The sequence below is a fragment of the Buteo buteo genome, chromosome Z, assembly GCF_964188355.1.
Source record: "Buteo buteo chromosome Z, bButBut1.hap1.1, whole genome shotgun sequence".
NCBI classification, from domain to species: Eukaryota; Metazoa; Chordata; class Aves; order Accipitriformes; family Accipitridae; genus Buteo; species Buteo buteo.
This window is the reverse complement of record NC_134204.1, coordinates 84956943-84981892: the sequence shown is the minus strand read 5'-3', so window position 1 is coordinate 84981892 and position 24950 is coordinate 84956943. Positions and strand designations below refer to the sequence as shown.

The 24950-nt window shown below is 38.4% G+C and overlaps 1 protein-coding gene across 1 annotated transcript in view; it reads right to left on the bottom strand.

Annotated features, from left to right (window-relative positions):
* The window catches only part of ADGRV1 (adhesion G protein-coupled receptor V1), a 284803-nt gene that overhangs the window by 63533 nt on the left and 196320 nt on the right, over nt 1–24950 (bottom strand). Inside the window, exon 84 of the mRNA XM_075019382.1 lies at nt 19772–19950. Within this exon, the coding sequence (XP_074875483.1) occupies nt 19772–19950 (179 nt within the window). The remainder of the gene's footprint in view (nt 1–19771; nt 19951–24950) is intronic.

Sequence of the window (24950 nt, the reverse complement as noted above, 5' to 3'; positions counted from 1 at the left end):
TGAGACAAATGTAATATTTTCCAGTCCATTAGTAACCAAGGAAGATGCTGAACAATATCTGAAGGACATTTTAAAGTCATGATTCTTTGAGAATTTTCACCTAAGAATTCTGAAAAATTTACCTTAGAACATAGTCAGTCTTTTTCAATATGTCTTGGAATATATAGGGAAATTTGAGATGACTAGCTATGTACTGACATTACTTCAAAGGTCAGAAACTGAACAAATATGAGACATGATAAAACATTCAGCTCATGAAGAATTAAAAAGCAAAAATCAAGATGCTTTTCTGGACAACAGACTACATCAGATAAACTTGATTTCATTCTTTCATGAGGTTACAGGTTTGGTTTCTAAATGCACATGGAAACTTTTGACACTGTTTGAATTACACAGCAGGATGCAATAGAAGGAAAGCAAATGTTAAACCTACTACACACCTACCACACTCACTGGCTAATTCTGAATTCTGAGGAAAATAATCTGGAAATTACTGTGGATCACATTAAGCAGAACATGAGTCATAACTTTATGCTGTTCCAGAGAGGTAAATGTCATACTTGGATGTATGAACAGCAGTATATGCTGCAACACATATGAAGTAATTGTTCTGCTCTAGTCAGCATTACAAATACCTCAGTGGCAAGCTGTGTCTGGTTTCGGCACATTTCAAAAACTTGAGTTGAATGAAGAAAGTTCACAGTAGAGCTGTGAAGGCTACCAGAGGTCTTATAAATGTGTTCCACTCTGAACAGACTGAAAAAAACTATTATTTTGATTTTTTTTTGTAGTTTGTTTGTTTTTCTAAACAGAAGGGACAAGTATTGTAAACTACAAGTAGGCAAAGAACTGGCAAACTATGAGTAGGCAAAAAAGCAAGAGCAGAATACTTTCTCTATGTTGTAATACATTTTTCTTGCTGGAAAACACAAGCCAAGGGGCTTAAACTGTACCAAGATTGGCCGATGGCTATCAGAGTAATCACAGAAGGGATTAGCTGTATTTAGCAGATCCACAGGGATCAGGGCTAGGTCCCTTAAAAGAGGATCCAGACACAAACTAGCAGGGTACTTTCAAGTCCAGAAATTAATGCTTGGGAAAAACAATATAAAAATACCTAAAGCACATGCCTTACAATGAAAGATGTTAGGCAGCTCTTATTTCTGTGTTTGAACTGTTCTTTCCAAAGAAGCCCCTGAGGTTCAGTTCTAATGTAAATAAAGCTTTCTCTTCTGGTGAACACTTGTTAAACATTTCCTAGGCAATCCACAGAGTCAAGCCCAAAATAGGAAACAGAGAAGATCAGCTGAGTTTTTTTCTTCCACTGTAGATAATTTCTTAATTCTACTCTTTTTCTTTCCTTGACTCACCTTGATTTTCCTTTCTCCTTTCCTTCCTCCTTTCCTTTCTCCTTTCCTTCCTCCTTTCCTTTCTCCTTTCCTTTCTCCCTTTACCCTTCCCTTCATTATCAATAACTGCAAACTATGCACATACACAGGATACCTGCACACATCCAGAGAACATGCCTAGCATGCATTTTATTTACATTCTATTTGGTGTTTTACTAGGATGTTGCCTGCCAATGCCTCATGATAAGCAAGCTCACTTATATCCATAATCAACTAAAATATCTCACAATCCAAACTGCATAATAGCAAAAGCAATGCTTCCAATACCCAAGGATGAAAACCACATGTATAGCTCCAGTCTAACAATGCAGTCTACTTTATCTAGTACCCAAAATAATGTTTACCAAAAAATTTACTTTCACTGCTAATATGTCTTGCCTCTTGCTACTGGATAGGCAATCTCTCTCTAAAAAAAAAATGCATAAGACACAAACAAGAGAATTCTAAAACAACTGATCAGCAAAGATTTTTTTTTTCTTCTTTTGCAAAGGGCAAAGTGCATTGCAATAGTCAGCATGGAAGCACCCCAAGCATTATATTTTTCTTCCTAAGCCTTCAGAAAGCAACCATTGTTTTCAGGTGTGCTCTAAGTAATAACATGGCATGCAAATGATAGTACTGAGTAATGCTTCTAACATCTATACTTATTATATATTAAGCATATGCTATAAAGATTACAATTTCCAATTTGCAGCATAGAAAGAAAATTTAGTGATGTAATATAATTTTTACAAAGCTTTTGAGGATGTTAGCACCAGGTCAAAAAGTACAATATAGGGGATTACAGCTGCCAGGACAGTGCTTAGACAATCGGGTCTCTCTGTCATTATGGATACATTTACATGTAAATGTAGCTGGAAACAATATTTTTCAACCAAGTGTTGGTCCAATGTTGCCACAATATGTCTGCTTGGGTAAGTGAAAAGGAAAAACAAGGATCTAGGAAAAATTCCCATTCTCAATCAACACTGGCTTAGTGGGGGACATCCACACTGGCAAATGAAGATCTAGGTCAAGCATGGATCCTCTTACCATCCAAAATGCCTCACTCTGTTTTGCATTGCTCCAAGTAGGTGTTTTCAAAACAATGTCCACGCAGAGGCAGACTGAGTTAAAAAAGTCATTACTGATGAAACTTATCCTGGTTTTGGCTGGGATAGAGTTAATTTTCTTTCCAGTAGCTGGTACAGTGCTATGCTTTGGGTTCAGGATGAGAAGAATGTTGATAACACACTGATGGTTTCAGTTGTTGCTAAGTAGTGTTTGTGCTAAAAGTCAAGGGTTTTTCAGCTTCTGATGCCCAGCCAGCGAGAAGGCTGGAGGGGCACAAGAGGTTGGGAGGAGACACAGCCAGGGCAGCTGACCCAAACTGGCCAACGGGGTATTCCATACCATGGGATGTCATGCCCAGTATATAAACTGGGGGGAGTGGGGCTGGGGGGAATCGTCACTTGGGGACTAACTGGGCATTGTTTGGCAGGTGGTGAGCAATTGCATTGTGCATCACTTGTGTATTCCAATCTTTTTATTATTATTATTATTGTCATTTTATTATTGTTATTATTATCATTATTAATTTCTTGGGTTTTGTTCTATTAAACTGTTCTTATCTCAACCCATGAGTTTTGCCTTTTTTTCCGACTCTCTCCCCTGTCCCACTGGGTGGAGGGGAGCGAGTGAGTGGCTGAGTGGTGCTTAGTTGCTGCCTGGGGTTAAACCAAGACAAACTATATCAGATTTGACTCCTTCTATCCTCTAGAGTCTGTCAACACTACTCCAACCCTACTCCAGGCCCCAAGGTTCTGTGGTGGATTGACCATGGCTTGACGCTAGGTGCCCACCAACCTGTTCTATCACTTCCCTCCTCAGCTGGACAGGGCAGGGGGAGAAAATAAGATGGAAAAAAATTATCAAGATAAAGGCAGTTTAATAAAGCAAAAGCAAAGGCTGTGCATGGAAGCAAAGGAAAACCAGAGATTTATTTTCTACTTCCCATCAGCAGGTGATGTCCAGACACTTCCCGGGAAGTAGGGCTTCAGTAGGTGTAGCGCTTGCTCCAGAAGACAAACATTGTAATAATGAATGCCCTGCCCCATCCCACTCATTTCTCTTAGCTTTTATTGCTGAGAAGACATTATATGGTGTGGAATAACCCTTTGGTCAGTTTGGGTCAGCTGTCCTGGCTGTGTCCCCTCCCAAGACCTTGCCCACTCCCAGCCTGCTGGTGAGGGGGGAACGTTGGAGAGACAGCCTTGATGCTGTGTGAGAACTGCTCAGCAGCAGCCAAAACACTGGTGTGTTATCAACACTTTATTGCTACCAATACAGAGCACAGCAATACAAGGGCTGCTATGGGGAAAATCAACTCCATCTCAGCCAGACCAAACACAGGCTCTCAAAAATGCCTGTGTGCCACCTGCAAGGACACAACACACATAACCTCAGTTTCATGTTAAAAATATACTCTCCTGGTTGCTGTCAATCCAGCTCTCATGTTGTTCAAATACTCTGAATTGAAAAAAAAGAAAAAAACACACAAAGCAATATATTTTAATGCTACGAAGACTCTGCAGAGAGCGGAGCAGATACAGAACCAAATAGGTTTGGCTGCAGGAGAGAGTTCCAACAAATGTGAATGAGCATCAGTCTGTGTCACTTAACCTTTGGTCCAGGTATCAGTCCTTGGAGCTCTTTTGTTTGGCATGAATGTTTGGAATTTGAGGCATCATTTTATAATTTAAAATGTATTTGAAAGTGACAAGTAGTAACCTCCTCAATTCTAGGAAGCCTAGTGAAATTATTAATAGAGTGGCCAGCAGGAGCAGGGAGGTGATCATCCCCCTGTACTGGTGAGGCCACCCCTCGAGTCCTGTGTTCAGTTTTGGGCCCCTCACTGCAGGAAAGACATGGAGGTGCTGGAGCGTGTCCAGAGAAGGGCAACCGAGCTGGTGAAGGGTCTAGAGTACACGTCTTCTGAAGGAGCTGCTGAAGGAACTGGGGTTGTTTAGTCTGGAGAAGAGGAGGCTGAGGGGAGACCTGATCGCTCTCTGCAACTACCTGAAAGGAGGGTGTAGTGAGGTGGGGGTCGGTCTCTTCTCCCACGTAACAAGAGCAAATGGCCTCAAGTTGTGCCAGAGGAGGTTTAGATTGGATATTAGGAAAAATTTCTTTACTGAAAGGGTTGTCAAGCACTGGAACAGGCTGCCCAGGGAAGTGGTGGAGTCACCATCCCTGGAGGTGTTTAAAAGCTGTGTAGACATGGCGCTTAGTGACATGGTTTAGTGGTGGACTTGGCAGTGTTGGGCTAACGGTTGGATTCAATGACATTAACAGTCTTTTCCAACCTAAATGATTCTATGATTCTGTGATTTTGAGTGATGGAGGATACCTAACAGTTGGAGAGAAGCAGGCCCCTTTAGGGTATATCAAATTGGTCCTAAAAACTGATACATCAGTTGTTTTCTTTTTTCCTTTGTCTTGACTTACAGTGGTAAAATCAAACTCTACAGAAAAACCCCATGATGATTAGGAGAATGTATATCCTTACAGTCTTAGCACAGGGTTTATATGTAAATTAAAATCACCTAATGAAGTATATTGAAATACTGATTCATTACACTAATTTCATACTGTGATAGTCATATTTCAGTAGTTAAAATAAGAAAATATACAAATGAAGGCCAAACTATAAACTGGTCTTTTTGCAAATTTGGATATTGTAATTTCCCAGCCAGCAAAAGTGAATGCTTATGTTTGTGCCATTTCAGAAACTGAGAACAGTGTTTGAGGATCTTTGTCTGAAGCAGAAAACTCCAGCCACTACAGAAAAAAAAAAGTAATAACAAAATAATGTACTGCAGCTGCATAATGACCTGCATTAAAAGGAAGCAATAGCTTCCATTCTTTAAAAAATGCATAATTATTACATAGTTATGATGATGTTAATGATAATAATGTTTATGATAATAACATTGTTTTTCTAAATTCTATGCATCCCTCATCAAAAAGTGTAAAAGCATGATTTGATAAAATCAAACGTCTGGGTTCTAGTGTCACTACACAAGGCCAAGAATGCCTTGATAAAAATAAGGCTCAAAAGGCCATGGCAGCTGTACTGAAGCTAAGCAGGAATGGTTAGATGCACTGTGCATTTCTAACAGCTCATTATTCATAATAACCTTTTAAAAGAAGAATTGACATGGCTTGGGTAAATGGAACTCTGGAAGACAAGCATGGTGCTATCATGACTCAGGAATACACAGTATGTCCCCTTTCATGATTCAGTGCTTCAAAAACCGTCGTATGAGCACACTGAGCAAGAACCTTCCCTCGAACTAGGCTGATTTTTCTACAAGACTGAGCAGGGAAGAACAATTTCACACTGGTCAGCATAAATTACAGCTGCCTCAGGGTACTCTAAATTACATTTGGCAGGCCAGAGAGGTTGTTCAAGCAGTGGAGGCTAACTGAAATGTGGCACGGCTTCATATTTTGATGACTCTCCGATATGCAAGGGTTTCTTTTAGCATGAGGCTCCTCTCAAGAAATAGATTTTTTTTTTTTTTGTCTGCTCTGCAACAAGAGAGAAGCTCAAAATAGCCAGAAGAGAGCTATCTGATTTACATTTGCATCAGGTAACTCCAATAAATGGCCCTATAGTAAGGTGAAAGCACTGCTTTATAACTGAGTCAAAGGGTGTTGCTAGGGCTGTCAAAGAGGCATGACACGACACAACCCACATCCCACTGACAACGCCTTGGCAGGATGTGGTTGCCCACCAGCTCTCCTATGTTCTTTGGAAAATCCCTGCCACTTTTTTTTCTTTTTTTTTTTTCTTGCAAACAAACTGCATGCTTAACTTATGTTGGCCAAATTACATGGACTATGTAAATTTTTAAACTTATGTTGGCCAAATTACATGGATTATGTCAAATTTTAAACTGAACTCTGATTTTCTTAGATCAAGTTGCTGTACAGCATTATAAAGTAGCTCAAATTCTGTTTTTGTTAGAAAAAATCTTGGAAATGTATTCATTACACAGTGGAAATTTTTAACCAGATAGTTTAAGATTTTAAGGTGATATTTACATATGTACATGATCTTACTAGTAATATTTTGCCTATTTCTTTCCATAAAAAAAATGTAGGCAGCTGTGACAATTGGGTCCCAAATGCAAGCAATTGGGTCCTAAATACTGACTGTATTGAAATAAAAGGGTGCATGATGATTACAGAAGTTTTTTCAGAACTGGCACTCTTCTGGAGTTACATTTTAGGAAGCAAAAAGTTTTCTAATATTAGTGTGTTCCAGCCTCAAAGAATAATCTGTTTTGTATAAAGCACCTCTGAAATTTAAGATGACAGAGCAGTTGTAAATATTACCCTTGTCTCTGCATGATGTGTATCTGAAGCTATTTAAATGTCAGTTCCTGTTGCTTCTAGTTCTGAAAAAAAATCCTTTGCAATTTACAAAGTAAATTTGCTAAAAACAAGTAGGCTTTCTACCAGTAAGATAAGACATTTAGGAAAGCTAAGAAAATGTCAGGTAAAACAAATCAGAATGTAACAAAATGCACCAGCATTTATAAAGATTTATCTCTTTTTTTAACTTAAACAACACAGTGTTTTCTGAACTTGTACTGTAAGCTCATGTCGGTGCTGTTACTGATAAGCGAAGAACACCAATATAAATAAATGTTCTTGCTGATAGTGAAACACAGGCGACCCTTCCTGATATTCATGAGGTTTTTTCAAAACCTTGTCTCAGTTCTCACCTCCAAGCAATGCAGCCAGAGAATCTCCAGCTCTGGATGTTAAAAGAGGCCTTTGCAACATACAGAGTTTTGTTTGTTTGGGGCTTTCAGGATGTTTCCCCCCACCCCCTGCTTTGCAAACAGACGCAGCTTTCAGTACAGTGTGTGCAGGACACCGTGCAGAGCGGAAACTCGCGGCTCTGGAGGAAGTACCAGTTTCTTTTCTCACAAGCAGTCTGAAAAACCTAAATTTGTGAGCCTGCAGAGCGCCGAGCCTGCACCCCCCAGGTCCCTTTTATCGAAAGCACTGCATCTGCCGTTCCCAGATGGTGAAACGGCCGCCCACCAAAGCTGGGCTCTTGGCTCCAGGCTGCTGAGGGCAATGCCTGAGGAGCTCGGGTCCCCTCCGGCAGTGGTCCCATTGCCACCTCCAGCAAGGGGAACGGTTGGCACCACCGCCACGTCTGTTAGCCCTGGGATGACAAACTGCCACTTGTTGAAGGCTGAGCGTTACTGGCTCCACCAGCTGTTTATTAACAGGGTTTTACAAGGCTGTGCTTTGTTAGCTGGGGTCGGCGTGGTGTAGAAACAGACTTTGAGATAACTTCTGGCAGCTGAGCGTCCCAAAGGCAACGCAGCTCCCCGGGGGACAGGGGGCACCTAGCAAAGATGTGGAACAGCCCCTGCACCTCTGACCCAAACACTGAGCATCTGCCCCCCAAAATACCTGTCTGGTTGGAGCTACAAGTTCATGTTACACTTCTGTGCACCTTTGCAAGAAATCTTATTCTCTGTATGTTGTGCAAGTTCTTCATAAACCCATGGCCATGGTGTTCCACCAGCTGTTTCTCAGGTTATCCTGCATTTAGATGTGGTCTTGACCCATGGTGACAGCTACACAGATTTTTATGTCACAATGGAAAAGATTCCTGGTTCAATTTGCCCTACTTAATCTAAGAGATGGGGTGCAAGAACTGGAATCAGGGAGAAAACACTTTCCACCCTATAATTTCAGAAAAACAGTTGATTGAGAAAGGTTGTATATCTCTATAGAACTATTTTGGAAAAAAAATTAAAAAGGCAAGTGCTTTCCCTATAGCTGCAGCTCAAAGATTACACCATGATGATACTTCTACTCTTGTTTAATTACTTTTCCTCAAAAGGAAAGAAGGGATTTTCTCTGGAACATTGTCTGCTTATGGGTCAAAGAAGGCAAATCTCAGATGAACCACAAAAGCTGCCCCAAAGAGTCCAGTACAGCTGTGAAACAAGACACCGACTTGTACAAATACATTTTGAGACTTCTGGAATCAAATACTACTGCCCAAAGCACAACACAGGCAGACTGACCCCCTTTGACTCAGTGCTGTACTTGGCCTCTGTCACCTCATCGGTATGATGGGAAAATGAACAACCCAAGAAATCTCTTATTTCCCATACTAGTGCAGAGGATAGTGTTTGGTATGAATGAAAATGAAAGCTGCGTTTGTGTTTGATGAATTTAAATCACTTCATATCTCATGCAGATTAGCTCAGAGATAGGGCCATACCTTTTATTTCATATACAATTCAACATGGGGGAAGAAATTCTTTTATTGAATGTAAGTTTCAAATGAAATGCAAAATGTTTAATAACAGTTTTTTCCAGATTTTATAGAGTGATAATGTGGCAGTTAACCTGTTAGCATTATTTAGTTTTCTTTTAGTCTCTTTCCTCTATGCAGCAAAAGAAATAGGAAAGAGAGTGAGGGGAAGAGGAGAAGAAGGACAAAAACATAGTTAGACCATTTTGGTTAAGAAGTGTAAACTCAGAAAGCAGTGGAACTTACAACTGCCAGAAATCAAGCCAAGGCTTGCTTGTTCTTACTTACATTTGGACAGATTGTCCCAACAATTTTTTGAAAGACAACTCTGCATCAGTGGCAATTGCTTCTAGAAATATAACCCTAATCACCTTTACTCACATGTCAAAATTCATTATAAGTAGCACCATATTCATTAACAGAGGTACTCACAGAGTAACTACCAATGATAGAAAACAGTGGGGAAAATCCAGTCCACTATGAACAAATAATGAAGTGCCAAGATGCTGTTTTGAAACAGCAAAGAACAGGATCTTCAGAAGATTCAGTTTGAGTCAGCATGTGCAACAACAGTCTTGTCAATAAACCAGAGCTATTGCATAACAAAGCAAAAAAACAATTTCCTTGTTTTTTTTGTTACTGTAGAGCTAAACAGTGGGGAAAAGGGAAAAAATAAAATGCCTAAGCAATGCTTTTCTATAATGAGAAATCAAAATGTCATCTGCTGTTGTTTTAGAACATAGCCCACTGTGTTTCAGTCTTCTCGTTATATCATCCTCTGGAAATTTCTCTGAACAATTTTATACCTACTTTTTTTTTCTTTTTTTTCCCCCTCCTGTTAATGTAAATACTAAGGAAGCACCAATTACCAAAGGAGAAGCAGCAAGGACCTAGCAGAAGCACTGCCTTAATACAGTTTAGGCTTCCAAGGCACTGGAAGCTCTGGAGTCCCCAGGCAGATCAACCCAGAAGTCCCACAAGCCTTGTAGCCTTCAGCATTCGATCAGGAAAATAAGCTGGTAGAAACCTCCTTGAAATCTCTTAGAGCAGGGTTCTTGCTAACACTGCAATTTTAAAATTATATAAGGAGTTATGTGTCTGATTTCAGTTAATTATCTTGCTTCTGTTTACATCTAAGGCTTCTTCCTTGTCTATCAGCCATTATCAATGGCTTTGAAACAATGATTTATTATTACAGTTATTTTGGGTTTATTTTACTATTTAATGTTTGTTACAGTTCCTCACATGCAAGAAAATGTTTCCATTGTACTAGCTTTTAAGGCAGACACTCCTATTTAGCTTACTTTTTCTGTCCATTCTCTAAACCAAGGATTTTAATATAAATCTAGCTGAAAAAGGTGTTTCCATGTACAAACTGTCAAATATAAGTAAGGTTCATGTTCACAGTCCTGCCCTTTGCCATGAAGAATAACAAAATGTCATGCAAAATGTTTTTTCTCACTTCAAAATAGTATTTAGTATGTACACTTTTTTTTAATCTGCATGTTTTACTGTAACATAATAAATGCCCGGGATAAGCACGCACTACAACTGCTTCTATTGCAGCCTCTCTGTTAGACATACTGGTTCTGTATAAACCATAGCAACAATTAAATTTAATACTACTAATACAAATCAATCTGCTAAAGCTGCATTCCTTTTTCTCAGATGTACCGTAGCACAGTTCTGTGAGACCCGCTTTTAATTCCTGGTTCTGTTACATATTGCAGACGAGAGTTTGCCTTCCAAAGCAGAGCTCACTGCACTACATAGAGTCAACGTCCATGTACTTCACACAAATAAAATGTGAGCGCAAAATCAACTTATTGCAGAACAGTCCTTTAGTGAAGTTAAAAAAAAAACAAACTGATTTTTTTTTCTACTCTTTTTAGGAAGATCAAATACAAGAGGTTAGATATATATACTTATTATAAACAGGATGTCAGTGTCAATGAAATAGAGCCAGTTGCTGGTATTGATCTCACTATTGCTTATTTTAGCATTTCCTGCTATATTCTGGCATATCAGATGAAGGCTTTTCTAAACTGCTGGAAAACAGATAAACCAAGAATGAGCTTTTTGAGTAGCAGTAGGCGGTATTCTGCTAATTAAAGATCATAAAGTAGGAGGGACTAACTTGCTAGTTTCTTACACAACCTGAAAGGAAATATGAAGCTTTTAAAAGCTGTCAGTGGCAGGGATACAAGCCTTTATCCTGCAGATGTTCTCTGTTACTCTTGCCATAGTACTACGCAGGCTTTAGAGAAGTCTCTGGAGTTTTGCGTGGGCACAAAAATCCCTTTATCTGAACTCGTTTGAAGGATCAGGCCCCAGGGTCATTTGTGGGTGCAACTTTCACCTATAACAACCTATCTTTGTGTCCTGGTTTCAGCTGGGGTAGTGTTAATTGTCGTCCTAGTAGCTGGTACAGTGCTATGTTTTAGGTTCAGGATGAGAAGAATGTTGATAACACACTGATGTTTCACTTGTTGCTAAGTAGTATTTGCACTCAGGTAAGGATTTTTCAGTTTCCCATGCTCTGCCAGCGAGCAGGTGTACAAGAAGCTGGGAGGGAGCATGGCCAGGACAGCTGACCTGAACTGGCCAAAGGGATATTCCATACCATAGGATGTCATGCTTGGTATATGAACTGGGGGGAGTTGGCCAGGGGGACGGATCGCTGCTGGGGCATCGGTCAGTAGGTGGTGAGCAATTGCATCGTGCATCACTTGTCTTGGGTCTAATTTCTCTCTTTCTGTTATATTCCTTTTCATTACAATTCTTATAATTGTTATTTTTATATATTTTTAAATTTTTTTGTTTAATTTTAGTTATTAAACTGTTCTTATCTCAACCCACAAGTTTTACTTTTTTTCCCTGATTCTCTTCCCCATTCCATTGTGAGGGAGGAGAAGTGAGCAAGCGGCTACATGGTGCTTAATTGCTGGCTGGGGTTAAACCATGACACCTTGCAATCCTTTAAAACTACCTTCATTTGTCAGAACTTAACAGCGGTTAGGAATTTTACCTTAATAACAAATATTTTTCTCTACTCACTTTTCAAAATTCCTTCACTCAAATCAGCCAGAATTTATTTTTCTTTATTTTAATGCTTTAAAAACACAACACAGTGATTATGTCTGTTTCTGATGTGCTAACATTTGCTTAACATTAACAGTAAATATTTGCCAAGATATAAAAAGCACTCAACCCCCCGCCCCCGCCCCCAACTATTTTCCACCACTGAAAACATATGTTGGTAATGAGGGATAAATAAAAGGTAATTAAAGCCATCACATTTAGCAGTGAGATATTTTTAAATAATCCTTAGCAGTGGGTAGCACATTAGGCAGCTTCACTGGAAATAATGGAGGAGTTTAGAAAATAAAGCACAAGTACTGAATACAAGAAGGCCAAACTTTGTACTCTCTTAACTGTTGCTATAGGTCAGGGAAGTAGTGTAATTAGCCCAGTATATATACATATATATATATATATATGTATATAAAAAATACAGGATATATTGTGGTGCAGTGTAGACATAACGCACGTTGCCCTGGTTCATCAGAAATATTTCTCCTACAGTAGCACAGAGCTCAGCATGGCCCAATTTACCCTGCTGAGAAGGGCAACACAGCAAATGGTTAGAAATCGGCCAGTAAAAAATGCAGGCTTTTCCGCCCCACAGCTTCAGCTGAGTGGTTCGCACAGCATTCGGCCCCATGGCCAGATGTCCAGGCATCATTCCGCGCTGAGCTCTAGCAAAAGCAGTTCACAAAAGCTTTGAATTCCTGGATGATTTGCCAGTGAACTGGGGAGAAAGGAGGTGGAAAAATTGGGGTAACAGGAAGCACAAGCTGGAGAGAGAGGACCACACGGGTAGACACTTCCAAGTCCACGCAGAATATAAAGCAAGGTTCAGGCATTAGGGGATGGGAATTCCACATCCATTTGTCATTCAAACCTCTTCCTCTTAGGACATCTGACAGTTCAATTAAAATCCCTGAATGCTTTTTCTGGCTATTCTTAGCTATTTTCTTAGCTATTCCTGCCTGTAAAAGTATAGTGTTTCAAGCATGTTGTTCTAAGGCTCAGGACTAAATTCAGCACTTTTGAAGTAATATGGGAAGGAGTACATGAGACTTCATCCAAATACTTGGACAGAAATTAGCTCACTTAAGCTAAAAAATTCCTGTTACTGGTAGTGGCACAAGTCCTTGGGTTTAAGAAAGCAGGGCTCCATTTTAGGGAACAGCTAGCAAGCCAGGGATCTGTGCCCAGAACGTGTGCCAGCAGTGAAACAGTCATACAACTTCGTGAGACCCAAAGCAGGGTCCAGTATTTTGTCTGACTGGGTTAAGAGTCAGTGCACCAGCCAGGCAGGTGTTCAGTTGAAGAGAAAGCATGGCTCTATCTGTAACAAATAATTAAGGTTTACAGGGTTCTCCTTGTAAGTGCAGGCAGAAGTTGCAGGGCTGTAGCCCTTGAAATAAAACTTAACAAAAAGTAGTGTCTGGAAATCTGCTTCAGGAAGATTTTATCCTTACAACAGCATGAAAGCAAATGAACCTTGGAGAAGTACTTAGATAACTCATCATGAGTTATTACTTCTTACGTTTTTGTTCAGGTTGAGCCCTGAGTCTAGACTGTCCCCATCTTTCCACCTATCCCTATGAGTTAAAACTTCTTTAAGAAATCTTTGATGGCCCTTATTATTCAAACTTCCTATCCAGGCAAGACTTTAAAGTAAACGTTTCTCATAACGTGCAACTTTTATGCATTTTGTGTAACACCAAAGATACAAGCAGGACATAATCATCTACAGGTTTGTGCTTCTTTCAAGCCTTCCACTTCTTCACTACACTGGAAAGTAATGCAAACCCTGCTAGCCTGGCTAGCATCTGTGCTTCAACACATGAGGGTATCTTTGGAAGTGTAGACTACCTCTATTATTGTGCATTGTACAGCTCTCAGCATACAGGTGTTAAACAAACCAACAATTAAGACTATATCTTAGAGCATTAGTTGTCACCATTTTTCTATTTCGTTGCTGGTTTGTGTTACAACCCAGCAGGGCATGACTTGCTTAAGGAAACCGAGCATTCAGACAGCAACTGCACTGCTTGTTTTGTCTGAAATCCAGGTCTGACTCCCTCTCATGTGAGGGTACACAAAGCACCCTTGACCCATTGCTATGTAACTGGTACTGGAACGCATTTTCTGTGAAGTTTTTTTCTAAATAGTGTTGGCCATGGCTCCTAGACATTAATTTGCGCCCCATGCTGTGTCCACGTGTAAGAGCTTGATTCAGAGAAAATTCAGTGTGAGTAATAGGAAGAGTTGTAACTCTTAGTCACAGAAAAAAGTTCATAATTTCCAGCTTTCTATAGCCTTCTGTTCTCCTGTCCCCTGGATGTGGCTGCACAGTCACAGATCCAGTGACTTTGCTGGAAAAATCTCTGCCTTGGGCTAGACTGTAGAGGAGAGAGAAGTGTTTAGTTTTTTCTAGAAAGGGATTTTGCTGGACAATCTTTTTTTATTATTTCTCATAGATATCATCATGGCAGATGATATGATACAGGGAAGATATATTTGTGAGAACATTTAACTTAGACTTTTTCTGATGTGAGATGTTATCATATCACTATCAATGAAACCAAATACACAGATACTTCCATAATTTTAAAGTATTGTAATGGTACATGTTGTTCTTCTGTGCTGTTTGCCACAGGGGATTTTAAAGAGGAAAATGAATAAATCAGGTGAGACCTCCTGAGCGGGGAGATCATTCTTCCCTTGGGCAAATAAATGATCCTGCTAAAAAAGAGACACTTCTAGAAAGTGGAGGGATTGGCAGAAGGAAAAGAGCTCTTAAAATTGCAAGGAGCAGGCAGCCATGTCTCGGACATGGCCAAAAAACTGGGAACTAGAGGAAACTATACAGTTTTCTTCAATTAAAAAAGGTAGGCTAAAGCTTGACAAAAGCCATGCTTAAAAACCAGCTTGACCCGCTTTTGCAAAGACACAGTGGACAGGGAGATATTTGGTTACAAACTTTTAAATTTGTATTCTGTCATGTATAATCACTTCCAGTTTTCTCCTTTTCAAAGATTACTTCTTTTAGTTTATACTCTAATAAAAATAGTCCTTTGGCCTTCTTAGGGGAGTTCGCTTTCAGGAAGAAGGTCTAGTCAGACCCAAAGCTTAAAGCTGCAACAAGACTACTTCTCAAGTTTATAAAAAACATACTTTAATGCTATTGTAGGTAAGAGTTTTCAATTCACCCATGTGAGTTAGAAGTCCAGGCTCCTCTGAGCTGTGATTCTGGCCAATTTTAGAGTAGCACTTTCTTTTTTTATAACAACTATTATTGCTCTGGACGATCTCTTGGGTACAAGTCTAGTGAATGTAGCATAATTAACCTCTAAACTCATGACTGAACAAAAACTGATACTTGTAATTAAATAATTCTGGCCTCTGATCTCAGCAAGACATGAGTTAAGGCAAAACCCTGTGAATGGGTGTGGTTCCACTGACTTCAAAGGGTGTTGAAATTTTTACTTGTATCCAAGTCTGGACAATTAAATTTTCAGGGTTATATGAGAAATTAGAAAGCTACTTTATTGTCCAGGATTCCCATATTAGAAATTCTTTTGCTTGCTTCTTTGTTTTGTAAGTGTAAGAGAGTTATAAGGTATCATGCACCCCAAACCAGTGTCCTCCATAAAAGATGATGGAATTGTTGCTAGTCTCGAGTCATTCACCAGTTTGAGGTTTTATATCTATACCTCCACTGGTTTCTAGAACTGTCTGCAGTCTGTAAATCCCCTGTGATGCAATGCCTCTAAAGATACGTGGTAGACAGATGTTGCTGACACTATTCTTCAAAGTAACTACCAATGAGAAAGTGATGAAACTGGTGGGAGCTAGATTTTATGTAATGCTTCACATTCCTCTCTTCACCTCTCCATAGCACATTACATCTCTCTTTGCCAATATCTACAGTTTCAGTTTGCCTCCATGTGCTTTCCACCATATCAGGTGAAATGTGTCTTTGTACTTTAAGAGACCTATTAGAAATATACTACTCAGTTTAAATATATTGCTAAGATTAAGCTCACTTTGAGAACATGAGCTAAAAAATTTTCAGAAATGAGGCCATGACTGGCTAGCCGAATATACCAGGACAACAGCAAATGTTGAACTGTCTGAAGTCTGGGAACCACAGTGAGCTTTGGAATTTTATTTTAAGCTGAACTCTTCTCTTGCTGCGAACTCATTTGTTCATAAACTTTTCTTATTCAACAAGAAAACTTCTTCTCAAAAGGAGAAGCGGGGTGTTAAAGTGTGCAAGGGCATTAACAATTCCTGTAAAGAAATACAAATTATGGGTTTGTTTTATAATCCTGAAAGAGACAATCAGATGGGAGATAAGAAAAAAACCACACAAAACAAATGGAAGAGAAAGGTTATCCTGAAGTCTCTCCTTATGTCACAACACAAAGTCATAGTGACATTCAGTGTAATAAGAAATGACAAAAGGAAATACTTTTGTAAACAGCATGTACCTAAATGGTAGTATTTTTGTCCTTAGAAGATATTTTAGACAGAGTTTGCAGCAAATTCAAACGGGGGTTGGAAAATTGTCAGTATGACATAAAAACTCAGAAATATAGAAGAATAATACACTTTTTTTTATAGAGTGATTTTGAACCATCTAGTTCAGAGCTTAATTCAAATTTCAGTTTTTAGCCAGTTGAAAGGAGCTGACACCTGCCTCTTATCACTGAAAACACTAATGCTTCAGCCATTGTGGCAATTCTTAAGCAAGGATATATATTTCAGAGCATGGTTACTAGAGACAAGGGTAGACAATATACTTGTAATTTAAACACCCATTAGAGATTTCATTTACAAACATTGAGATACCTTCATGTAAGACTTTTATTGTAACACAAAAGTAAAAAACAGGACAGATGAAAAATGCCTATCCAAGTCCCTTCTAGAAGTCAGCTGCACACAGAGAATGCTCCTACTTTGAAGTTTCATGACATGATTGAGCCAATGGTTATTACACACAGAAATTAAACAGAGGTTCCATTATAGACACCTGCATCTGAAATAACTTGTTATTATTTTTTAAAAGAAGACATGAGAACTAATGCATATTTTTAAGAGGGGATGAAATCTTACTACTTTCCTTAGTAAAGGTATTGTATCAGATACTCACAGAACCTCCACATTTTTCTTTACAGATAACCAGACAGACTGCTCTTCCTCCATTCAAACCCATCCTATGCAAATGCCCATATCATTACTTCTTTCATTCAAGTTTGTCCATATGCCTTTCATCAGCAACTTTTCTGGTCCTATTCAAACAGCCTTTCACCTCTTCAGCTGAGCAACGGGGAAATTAGCAAAGAGAGGAGTAAAAGAGCCCTTTCTTGGCAGTTAGCTCTTTCACACATTGTTGAGCTAGGATCTGAAAAAAATTGTGCTACTTGGTGGCATTGATACAGAAAAATTTACCAGTATCATAAAAAAATTCACATAATGCCAAAGAGTGCACTGTTCATGCCATACATAAACTCTGCTAATTGTGAAAATAATCACCAATATGTATACTAGTTATCACCATAGCAGCCTGTTAGTTTCACCCTGTGACATGTTATGGGAGTTATTGTACAAAATATACGCACTTGTGTGTAGAATTCATCATATCTGAGGGAAGACCCTGTCATAACACTTCTTTTGAAGCACAAAATCCAACACAGATCAAATAATTTTTGTTCAGTACAAGCATAAAATGAAGTTCTTTCAGCACAGGCATCCTGCTGTCTATCAATTGTGCCTATGGCATTCTGGCTAGGAACAAAAGAGTTGGTCAGACACAACAGTAATGCAAAAATGAGTTGCCAGAAGGAGTGATCACTTAGGAGAGAGCTAAGATAACAGGCTTTGCTGCTTTTGTTACTTTAACTAGTCTTCCAGCTCTCACATGAAATGAACTCCTAAGCAGCACACCATTGTTCTCAAATTATTTCTGAGGCTGATTCTGAAGTTAGCATGCAATGACCTTGACTTTGGAAATCTCCTTGTTACTTTTTCCGCTGCTACATCATGGTTTGGAGAAAACAAAACAACTGATGTAGTTGAATCTGCCCTCCTTCCTACATTCTGGCTTTGAAAGTCCTCTTTGTATAATTAAGAGCAACTTTTAAAGTGCTCTTCAAGTTAGGAATTAGCATCAATGCTATATGTGAAAATCCTTGCAGATACCTCCTTACAGTGTTCACATTGACGGAGCTGGAATAAGCTGTATGCTCACTAAGCATGGGATGATTTCTGGCATTTGCCCACTTAAATAAAATGCTGGAAACGTTTAATATTTAATTTGGGCAAATGAGTCGGACTGAGTAATTTTCATCTACTTAATAATTTTATCAGAACTTAGGGATTTTTCCTTTTTTTTTTTTTTTTTTGTATGAGACATGGACATCAAAAGAAAACAACTGTGAAACTGTGGTTCACTGCATAATGATACCATCAGCTTACTGTCTGATTGCAATCAGAAGACTTTATTATGCTACACACATTTCTTGTGTTTACTATGCACAGAGAAGCATTTTACCATGAAGAACAATACAATACTCTTGTTCGCCATGTTCTGCAAAGAAACATCTATGTGTATGGGATGGTATAGAGCTATGCAGCACTATCTGATGTAGCATGAATATCAGAAATGGTCTGATATTGTGGACCTCAGATACTCTTCGGAGTTGAGAGCCGGTGTCTATTAATGTGGGACTAAACCTTGGCTAACATGGCTAGGCAGCTTGTAGTACCCAGTGTAGATCATTCAGATCTAAATCAGGTATCTCTGCTTAGCATGCACCATACGCATATACACATATATGTGTCTATACAAGTAATATTTGTAAGTGCACATATATAGGTATATGCATATACTCAAACACACAGATACTGAATTCCAGTATCTACTTCTCACAATAATTCCCTTTGTATGATAAAAAAACACTGTGCTGAATTTTGTTCAGTTATAATGGAATGATGCACACTGTATCCTTCTCTTTGATAAAAGACAGATGGATATTCTCCTGGTTTTGGGTCTACTCTGAAAGCCCCCTCATAAGAAGTTTTCATAAAAAGAATTTGTACATTCTTCTATTATTTTAAAAAGAAGTTGTGTGTTTACTCCTTCCTGCACATGAAGCATGTAATTATGACACAAAGTAGATAAGCATAATAGCCTCATATTCTAGAATAGCTATTATCATAGATTAGTTTTCCCAGAAAAGGGGCCAGAGTAAAAGAGGTAGGGAAGGACAACAGAAATATTTATCTATGTATCTTCACAGTTAAATGTCTCAAGTTCTGTGAAGATGTATTGTTTTAATTAGGACAGTTTTCTGAGGTTATATATAGCTTTGAAAGAGCTGTGTTAATTATTGTCATTAGAGCAATGCTCAAACTGGGAACAGTTTGGAATATAACATATTCAATATTCCAAGAGAAAGACTTCAGGAAATATATTTGACATGTTAATGTAATAAAATTTTTTAGCAGAGAATATATTTAATAATCTAAGAGACGGGGTTTTAAGGCTTGGTTTGGTGTTGTGTTTTTTTAAATACAGAAATGAAATGGAAGAAAAACATCTCTTCTGCTCACTTCTGCAGCAGTAGCCATTTCTATCTTTTACCCTGGAATTGCAGAGTCTCAGAAAAGAATAAATAATTTACCCACAAAGCAGACGTGCTTGATTTGGCTCTGACAATGCTCAGCCCAGGATGGAACTGTGGCGAAACTGGAGCAAGGCCCAATTGCTCGGAAAGTGCTGCATTTTATATGAGTGACATACTTGCTTCATTTCTACCAAAAGAGGAATCCCCCTACCCCTTATTTGGCTGTATGCATATCGCCTTCTCTACATGCAGGCAAATTAAGTATAAAACAATACAGAGAGTACAATAGATAGCTCTTGCTCTTTTAAAGGAAAACTTACAGATCACTGTAGACAAGGCCATAAATCTGTGCTGTGCTGTGATGATAGATTCCTCTCAGGATTATTAAAAGTAGGATCACAACAAAAGCTGGAAGACCCCAACTCAAAAGGAAGTAAAGCAGATAGCGCCGCTCTGTATGTTCATCATTCATCACCAGGACGTACCAGAAATTAACAGCCTGAAGAATAATGAAGAATATTAATCAGTAGACTTGGTGGATGATTAGCTATCCCCAAAACCAAATCACTCTGAAAGTCATAATACAGCATATTTCTGTCCCAGCATATGTGTATATGTAAACATTTTTCAGCATAAATATTTTGTTCTCATTTTCTTCTCTTAAGTAATCAAGAGACTGATCATAAAAGAAGTATGCTTATTTATTTAACTGTTAGATTTGGAATTAGACCATCAGAGAGGAAGAGAGACCCTGTTTAGTAGAAAACACTTTTTTGCGGCACAAAAATAGCTTTGTGGTGCAAAAGTAGCTTTCTCCTTGGATTCCCATACCTTTGCAGAAAAGACATAACATTGCTAAGTCTGATCTGTACTGAATCTTTTCTTATTGTTTTCACCTCTGTGTATCTTCTTGTAGGAAATGCACTAACCTCCTTCCAACGGTTCTGACTGTGGTCCAGTTCTGGGCTCACCAGTACAGCAAAGACATGGAGCAAGTCCAGCAAAGGGCCATGAAGATGATTATTAGACTGGAGCATCTCTCCTATAATGAGAGGCTGAGAGAGCTGGGAATGCTCAGCCTGGAGAAGAGGAGGCTCAGGGGGACCTTATCCATGTGTGTAAACACCTGATGGGAGGGAGTGATGAAGAGGGAACAAGACTGTCCTCAGTGGTGCCCAATGGCAGGACAAGAGGCAATGGTCACAAATTAATATACATGAAATTCCATCTGAACACAAGAAGGATCTTTTTTACTGTGGAGGTGGTCAAGCAGTGGGCCAAACTGTCCAGAGAGGTCGTGGAGTCTCTATCCTTAGAGAAAACCAAAAACTAACTGAAGGTGGTCCTGGGCAACCTGCCATAGCTGACCTTGCTTGAGCCAGAGTGTTAGACTAGACAGTCTCAGGATGCCCCTGCAACTTCAATGGTTCTGTGATTCTGTGTAATATTTGTATAAGAGTTTGATTAAAAAAAAAAAGTAAATAAGTGAATGTAAATTCACATGCATCTCTACAGCAATCTGTGTCTTCCTATGATCAGCTCATCATCTAATGGCATATCTAAGAATTTAAAATCATGTATGAATCAAAATGAAGGAGTGGAATAGCTGAAATCTCTTGAAAGAACTGGTACTATGAGTAAGGAAACCCTTCAAGTAAAACAAATACTTAGAGTTTTGCTTGGATCTTTGCATTTTCTTTGAGACCTTAATAGTAGAAGCACTTTCCTATGTGCTGAGCATTTTTTATGTACATCTACATACGTTACTACTTTCTAATAAACACTTAAATTATCCATAATAAAAATATGGTTTGCAAAATATTTCTTCACTTCCTCCACTTCAAACGTATTACACCAGCTACAGCTCTGCATGTTACATAATTATTTCTGGCCTTTTATATGGGGTGAATGCGAGATTAGTTTTGTCTTGTTCTGTCTAGAGGGCATTTAATTCAAGCTTGTGCCTCTAGCCTGTCTTGACAGCCAATGGAGAGAGGATAGACCTCTTCAGGCACTCATTGATCCTCATCCAATCATACTCATCTCTCTCCATTGTCTACACATGGAAATCATCAAATAATGTTGATTTATATGCTTAATTTGCAGCTGTTTATTGTTAGGATTTGGTAAAATCCATATACAGTGACAAGACAATTGCCAAGTGATTAACTGTGTTTTTAAAATTTTGCAGATTCCCCTCAGCCAAAGGTTTGTCTACCAGTTTGTTCAGGCAGCCTGAATTTTCACAATCAAGTACTTAATTAGTGGTTTGTGGATTCCCTATGTAAGTGTCATCAGTTAATTATTACAGGGTTTTTTTCTATGATTTATATAGCATGCATATACAATACTTTCTAGCATGAATCATAAAGCACATTGCATATGCTAACGACTTGTTTTCAAAAACAATTATTAGTTTAGTAAGCATTTTAAATGCTCCGTTAGAGAATGACATTTTATAAATATGTCCAGTGTAGTAATTATATTAACTATATAATAATTATTAAGGCCTTTTTTATTTCCATTTGGTGATTGGTGCTATGTGAACAAAGGCAAAGTTTGTTTTCCTTAAAAGAACACAGGAATATCCTACCATATAATTGTAACTGTCTTGTGTAGGTTGAAAGAACACAGAAAAACTATTAATTCCATTGTCAGACATTCACAGGAAGAAAACATTAAACAGATGAAAATGGTATTTGAAAAAAAAAATTCACAGTTTGTGGAGAGATTTGGTTGTTCTCTTACAAAGTCCTTTCCTCTCTTAACTTTTATATGGGATTGGAAACCCAGTCAAGATTCTGTTTGTCACCTTACGCCAATAAACATTCTTCAAATCACATGCCCTTGTAGTCCTGACTAGGCTGTGCTTCACTGTCAGCATTTCCAGACAGCAAAATTCTTGAACTGATTTATGCCATTATGCTCAGTTGGTTCTACTAATTCTGACAATCTGGTGAACATTGTTCTCAGTCATCCAGCTGAGATTGCCTTCTAAGAAACTGTACCTCATGTCCTTGCTCTGTGTTTGTTTAGCCATATTTATGTATCTCACCTCATTTATCAGCAAAGAACACGTTAACACCAGTGCTGCGGCAAAGATGTAAGTGGGTTTGGACAGTGAACCATTTCCTGCGCAGTGACATTTCTGTCTTGATAATTAGAATTTCTTGTCTTCGACCCCTTTGATGTTCCAAAATTTAATCAATTAAATACAAATAGTGGAGCTAATTTTAGCAAATCCTTTCCTGTTGCCATGCTGCAACAATAACCAGTTCTACAGAAGAATAAAATGTACAGTCCATTTCCCAGCTGCTCAGGTGGAAGAACAAATGTACAAGTTGTGATTGTTCTGATGTAGAATGCAAAACAATTACAAATTCAAATAACATGCTAATGAGACAATGAGAACTTCAATGAAGCTTTTTTCTTTTAGAATGAGGCAATTTAAATTGCCTTCCCAAAACTGGGGTGCTTTTATTTATTTCTTTATTTATTCATTCCTTTATCTTTAGTGATAATCTGTGGATATCCAGTAAATATTAGCTGCAAAATACTTTAAATAAAGTCTTTCCCAACTCAGTGGGAAAACTTCCATTTTTCTTCTTCCTTCTTTTTAGGAATGGGCACAGCTTTCACTTTCAGAATGGTTGCATGCTTTCATATAATTCCTTTTTCAAAGCTGTTAAGCAGTCCATAAATAATTCTTAAAAATAAGCATTAAACTTATTGTAAGATAAGTACTTGTCTTACAAGTCTGCAATAAATTTATAGAAAATTTAAAGTGCCATTAAATCCACAAAGGAGGAGGATTCAGATATGGGTGACAGCAAGCTCATGATATTCACTCTAGTTTGCTTATTGAACTGCCACTTCTGCTGTTGATTTACTCCACTGTAGCAATGGCTCAAAAAAGTATGACGAGTTCACCTTTTCCCATAATTTTACTCTGTGTCAGAACTGGTAATAGGGAACTACACAATTTTAATTTTTTCCTCAAAATACAGCTTTTAACTTTTTTTTTGTAACCTTTTTTTTTTTTTTATAATAAGTTAGAAAGTGCTAAAAGAAGAAAATTATATTTCCTGAGAAATGGTTGTCATACTATAGATTTGTCACGGGAAGGACAACAGAATACAGAAAGGCATCCTTAGAGTGTGCTCCTAAGAAGAAAGCATCGACTGCACTTGAAAACACAGGCTTATTCTGTAGCAGTGTACATTTGTGTGTAGGGACATTTGTCAGCAGGAAGACTGCTGAATTTCAGACATTAGTGTAAGGCAAACATTTCAGGCTAAGCTCTCTCTGCTGGCACAAAGTCATTTGCACCTTGCTTACTCCTTTCCTTCTGCAGTCAAAAAAGCCTCATCCTTAAAAAACTGGGTAATGTTATCAACATTCTGCAACTTACAAGACTCTCTCTCTAAAAGCCAAGAAACAAGACAATGCAATACAAAGGGACAGGAACAGTCGGACAAGCAAGGATGATTTGATGTGGCCTTTGTTCTACTCTGAAAATGGACCAGGTAATCTCTGAGGTCCTTTCCATTCCTGCATTTCAGTCTATATGCGGGTAGTAGCTACATAAGTACTACAAATACTGATACTGAATGTAAGCCTATAAATACAAGAAGCTAAAAATTGAAAAAGAATTAGAATACAAAGCTGTAGATTTTGTTGTTGTAACTACTATTAAAATATGATATAATGCTAACTATAACTACTATACCTAGCAAAATGCATAAGACAGAAAGATTAGGACAAAAAGGTAAGGAAGTTTTCCTAGAGTCTAGAAAGTGAAGATCTTTGATCTGGACTGCGGAACTGAAGCTGTATAGGTCCAACTGTACTGTTAAATTTGTGTTTTCCTATAGACCTTTGTTGCCTGGAAATGTTGCTCCACCACCTTTTGATCTTAATTTGAAGATCTTAACCTTCGACCTTAAAATTGTTTGGATTTTCTGGATGTTTCAGTTCCACATATCTGCACATATCTGCACAATTCTTGCACTTGATTATCACATTCGCCCACTTCTGTATGCAGTGATCAAGACTGACACTAGTAGATTTGTATAAAATGAGTTAGTGATCAAGCATACGCGTTATGCTATACAGCCTCACAGAGGGCAGAGTGACTGCATGAGTGACACAGAATCTGTTCGCATATTTTTGCTTTTTCCCCACTCAGAAGTATTAAAGTCCCATTTAATTATAAATACATTATTAATTCTGCCTTCCAAATCAAATCATGTGTATTAAGTATACCATGCTGAGAAATACAAACATTCGTTTTCCAGGCATTTAAATTTGCCATTTAGATAGCAATAGCATCTAGACTTCCCAAATCAGTCTGGTTTTCCCTTGGATCCGCAAGGTTTGCTAATATTGTCATGGAGACCAATTCAAGCACAGAGATGAGCCTGGCACTCCTTTAGTGCCCTGGCATTGCTTCCTCACTCTGTAATGAGAAATATAAATTCAGGAAATATTCTCAGTCAA